The sequence below is a fragment of the Notamacropus eugenii genome, chromosome 7, assembly GCF_028372415.1.
Source record: "Notamacropus eugenii isolate mMacEug1 chromosome 7, mMacEug1.pri_v2, whole genome shotgun sequence".
NCBI lineage: Eukaryota > Metazoa > Chordata > Mammalia > Diprotodontia > Macropodidae > Notamacropus > Notamacropus eugenii.
This window is the reverse complement of record NC_092878.1, coordinates 11,211,314-11,216,814: the sequence shown is the minus strand read 5'-3', so window position 1 is coordinate 11,216,814 and position 5,501 is coordinate 11,211,314. Positions and strand designations below refer to the sequence as shown.

The window sequence follows — 5,501 nt, the reverse complement described above, 5'->3', positions numbered from 1 at the left end:
ATCCACTCCATCAATTCCCATTTTTCTTCCACAACACGTCTGGGATTCTCCTCAACTCACAGCAGTCCACGGATCTCTGCTTCCACTACATTCCACCCAACTTAGAGCCATCCTCATTCCAATCCTTCAGAAAAAATATCCATAATGGAGTCTAGACAGTGAAAGACACTGTCATTGTATAAGGGATTATAAAATAACTTCTATGACCAGAGGGATGAATTTTTGTATGGACTTCCTAATGCTACTGAAGCTGTGCCCTCCCACATCTGGGTCATTCCCATACATTCTGAAATCACCAAAAAACTTCTCCATTGATCAATTAATAATTAACCATTATTGGATGAGGTACATAATTTGATCACTGGAGGTTGCTCTGATCACATGAAAACAAACAATTCAGAGGACGGGCCCTAATATTAACAAGTGATGTCTAGACCTAGTCCTATGTAAATTTACTGTTATGATCTGAGCGTTTTAATGAAATTCAATTAAATAAGGCTCATGATCCCTGTTATAAAAGCCATATTCTGAAATTGCAGTAATATTTGTCCTTTCTGATTCACAAACTGTTGGAATCATTAACAGGATTCAAGTCACTCCCCACCCCAAACCCCTCCTCTATTCAGTTATTAATGTTACCTTCATAAAACAGACCTGACCATGTCCTGTCCCCTACTAAATCAGCTCTTTGGCTCCATATCACCGCCAGGATAGAATCTGCTCTCTGTCCTTCAAAGATATTCTTCATGTGTCTCCTCCTTAAATTTCACAACCTTCAGACACCTTACCGCCCCACTCACAACCACCCCCTCTTCATTCCTGTGACTCTGGGCACCTTGTTGCACCTGTCCCTCTCCTAAATCTAGGAATTTTTAGTGGCATTTCCACTTCCTCTTGCACGCCCTCCCTGCTCATCTCTGCCTCCTAGCTTGTCTAGCATTCTTTAAGTTGCAGCTAAAATCTCACTTTCTGTGAGAAATCTTTCTTATTCTCCCTTAATTCTATTGATTTCTGTCTGTTGATTATCTCAGATTGAATATGTGTGGGCATTTGATCATGCATATGTGTTTGCAAATGGTCTCCCCATCTGTGAGTGCCCTCAGGAACTGAGAATTCCATTTTCCATTTTTTGCATCCCCAGCTCTTAGTAGAATGTCTGGGACACAGTAGGTGTTTAATAAATGGTTATTGACTGAGAAAGAGACTTGGATTTGGAGTCACAGGGTATTGTATACAATCCCATCTCTGACATGTCACTGTGGACTTCCAGCATTGATCACCCAACCAATCAAGGATTCAGTTTTGTCATTTGGAAAATAAGATTAGAATAGATTATTTTTTGGGGTTCTTTCCACATTTAAAGCCATGATATTATCATTCTAAGACATCTTAAGATGATAATACTGAAACATCTTACTGTATTCAAACTAGCCAGGAATCTTTCCTAACGAACTTTTTCTCAGAGCAATAATAATTCCATGGTTGGCCTAAGGGAGGCAGCACTATCGTGGGCAAAGATGCCTTCCTCAGAGCATCTGTGTATCTCTGAAAGGGATCTTGTGTAATGTGTAACAGATGTAGCTCTGATTGGCTGGGCAGCAGGCTAAAGTATCACTGGGGTTTCCTGGTACAATTAGAGATCTACAAACATTTAGATTTGAGAAAGTCACCTCCAATAGGGAGTACTGCTGTGTATCTGAGGTTTCAGATCTCAGCATTTATTGATCAAGGGAAAGGAGAGAATGAAGAAGCTCCTATGGACTTCATTAGTGATCATGTGGCTTCTGCTAAAAGGTGAGTTGGGGTCTGTGGAGACGGGAGAATGGTGAGTCACCATTCTCCCAAAATATTGAATGGGACCTTAAGAAGGGGACATTCTCCACAATGCTAAGGGGGAGAGGCAAGTTAAAAATACATGAAGTCTCCATGGATGTGCTGTGGGAGGTAGAGTGTGGGGAAACAATATGGAAGGGGATGGTGACTTGATGACCAGTTTCCAGTGTCAGAAATTATCTTTTCGCACAGAGGGGAGCTGTCAACAGAAGGTGGAACAGAATCCTCCATTTCTGAGTGTCCAGGAGGGAGAGGATATTACTATCAACTGCACTTATTCAGAGAAACGTTCTGAAAATGTGCAGTGGTACAGGCAGGATCCTGGGAAAGGCCTCGCCTTGCTCTTTTACCTGGCTTCTGGCACAAAGCAGGAAGTAAGGTTCAAATCCTTGTGGAGCAGAAATGATCGTCACACCTCTCTGCACATCACTGCCTCCCAGCCTGAAGACTCAGCCACCTACGTCTGTGCTGCTGATGCACAGTGAGCCCCAGGCACCTGCAGGCTGTGCACAAACCCTAGATCTGCGACACAGCCCCTTATAGAGAGCATATTGTGACACCCTGAAAGCATGTTCCCTGCTAATTTTCCTGGTTCTCATCTATACCCTTCATTTGATTCTGGAAGCACTCACTTCTCTAATGTCTTCCACCCTAGCCTGTACATCCATTGGTAATATAAAGTAATAGAACAGAATGAGAGCAAATTCTTTGGTAGCCAGTGACCTGATAGGTCCCATCTCTTAGTAACTCAGTCTAGCCTCACAAAACATGTTAGACATCATCCCTGAGGAGTGGTATAACATAGCTTTAGCCCACTAATGGTACCTTCATGGGGCTGTTTCTTTGTTCTGGGATATATCTCCATGCCCCACTATCTTTCCCATGTAAAATTTTGCTCCTGATTCCATGGACTGATTGATCTGATTGATTGATATATCAATCAGATATTCCAGGCTGATGGATGTGATTGATTGAAATATCAATCCATACATGTCCAAAAGTACTAAATAAAGCAAGTGTCTCTCCTGTCTATTCTTTTGTTAAAAATTTTATCATTATTTTAGTTGTTTTCAGTGTTCTGCTGTTGCTTCCATAGAACTTCGAGTTTTTCCCCCTCCCTCCCCCCTTCCTCCCTGAGACGGCATACAATTTTACATAGGTTCTACACATACCTTCCTATTAAAGACATTTTCAGCTTAGTCATGTTGCATAGAAGAATTAAAATGAATGAGAGAAATCATAAAACAAGCCAAAATGTAATAACAAAGAAAATGATCTGCTACATTCTGTGATCGAATTCCATAGTTGTTTCTCTGGATGTGGAAGGCATTTTGCCTTAAGAGACCATTGGGAATTTTTTAAATCCTTGCATTGCAATGTAGTTCTAGGTCTACCAGAAAAATCTTCACACACTGTGGTTGTTGCTGTACATAAAGTTCTCCTGGTTTTACTCCCTTTGCTCAGCATCAGATCATGTAAGCCTTTCCAAGCCTCTCTGCAGTCTTGTTCATCATTTCTTACAGCACAAGAGAATTCCATTACATTCATATTCTTCTGTTTACTCTCTGAGACCTTATCATATACTATGACTCTTCCTTCCTCATTGGTGATCCTTCAGTTATAGCATTTGACAGTAAACCAATTTGATAATGATATTTTGATTTATTAAAACAATTAGGTATATTAAAACAGCACAGCTACAGTTAGACAACAATGTAAAAGGCTTTAAAATAGCAAGCTCCAGTATCTCTTGCACGTGGAATTGACTCACCTTTCCCTCAAACCCCTTGTTATCTTGTGGAAAGAGGGGAGGGAATAGATTTGGTAGGCTATAGGAGTGACTAGGATGACCTCATCAAGTTCTGAGGAAACAGAGGCAGGGAGAAGCCCTAGAGTTGCCTCCACTTGATCTCACTGCGGTAATTTTCAGAGTTTGCTCATCTTGTCAGGCTCCAACCCTCTCCATTGTGATCTTTATCCACCCCACCAATTCCCTTCTCCACTTCCACAATACTTCTGGGTTCTTCCATGGCTCACACCGCTCCACGGATTTCTGCTCCCTCTGCATTCCACCCAACTTAGAGCCACCCTCACTCCAATTATTCAGAAAGAAAATTGATAATGCAGTCTGAACAGAGAAACACACACAGCCTCTCTATAAGGGATTATAAAATAACTTTTATGACCAGAGAGATGAATGTTGGTATGGATTTCCTAATGCTACTGAAGTTGTACCCACCCTCATCTGACTCATTCACATGCATTCTGAAATCACCAAAAAAATTTGTCAATTTATCAATTAATTTTTAATCATTATTGGAAGTTGCTGGGGGTTGCTCTGATCACATATAAATAAACTATTTAGGGGAAGGGTGCCTTAATATTAGCAAGTGATCTCTAGACCAAGGCCTATGTAAATTTAGTGTTATGATCTGAACTTGTAATGAAACTAAATTGTATGAAAGACTCTTCATCCCTGTTATAAAAACCATATTCTGACATTGCAATAATATTTGTTTTTTCACATTCTCAAAATATTAGATTCACTAACAAAATTCAAGTCACTCCCAACCCCAAGCACCTCCTCTATTCAGATATTAATGTCACCTTCCTAAAACACAAATCTGACCATGTCCTGCCCCCTACTAAATCAGCTCCTTGACTCCATATCACCACCAGGATGGAATCTGCTGTCTGGCCTTCAGAGATATTCTTCATGTGTCTCCCCTTAAATTGGACAACTTCTACACCTTACCACCCCACTTACAACCACCCCCTCTTCATTCCTGTGACTCTGGGAACCTTGCTGCACCTGTTGCAATGACTCCATCTCCGAAATCTAGGAAGTTTTAGTGGCATTTCCACTTCCTCTTGCATGCCCTCCCTGCTCATCTCTGCCTCCTGGCTTGTCAAGCATTCTTTAAGTTGCAGTTAAAATCTCACTTTCTGTGAGAAATATTTCTTATTCTCCCTTAATTCTATTAATTTCTGTCTGCTGATTATCTCAAATTGAACATGTGTGTGCATTTGATCATATATAGGTGTTTGCAAATGGCATTCTCATGAGTTGAGACTCCCATTATCAATTCTGTGCATCCCCAGCTCTTAGTAAAATGTGTGGCACATAATAGGTGCTTAACAAATGATTATTGACTGAGAAAGAGACTTGGATTTGGAGTCACAGGGTACAATCCCATCTCTGAGATGTCACTGTGAACTTCCAGCGTTGATCACACAACCAATCCAGGATTCAGTTTTCTCATTTGGAAAATAAGATTAGAATAGATTATTTTTTGGGTTCTTTCCACCTTTAAAGCCATGATATTATCACCTTAAGATGTCTTAGAAAGTTTCAACAGATTTTATGTCTTTAAAATGGTACTGAAAGATCTTACTGTATTCAAAGTAGCCAGGAATCTTTCCTAATGAACTTTTTCTCAGTGCAATAAAAATTCCATAGTTGGCCTAAGGGGGGCAGCACTACCATGGGCAAAGATGCCTTCCTCAGAGCATCTGTGTACCTCTGAATGGAATCTTGTGTAATGTATAACAGAGGCAGCTCTGATTGGCTGGGCTGCCAGGATAAATTATCAGTGGTGTTTTCTGGTACAATTAGAGATCTACAAACATTTAGATTTGAAAAAGTCACCTCCATTAGGGAGTACTGG

At 40.6% G+C, this 5,501-nt stretch overlaps 1 gene segment (V, D, J or C); it reads left to right on the top strand.

Annotated features, from left to right (window-relative positions):
- Nucleotides 1–1,964: 1,964 nt before the first annotated feature.
- Nucleotides 1,965–2,318, top strand: LOC140514005 (T cell receptor alpha variable 21-like). The segment is given in 1 exon segment: nucleotides 1,965–2,318. A coding segment is annotated over 1 exon segment (354 nt).
- The last annotated feature ends 3,183 nt before the right edge of the window (nucleotides 2,319–5,501 follow it).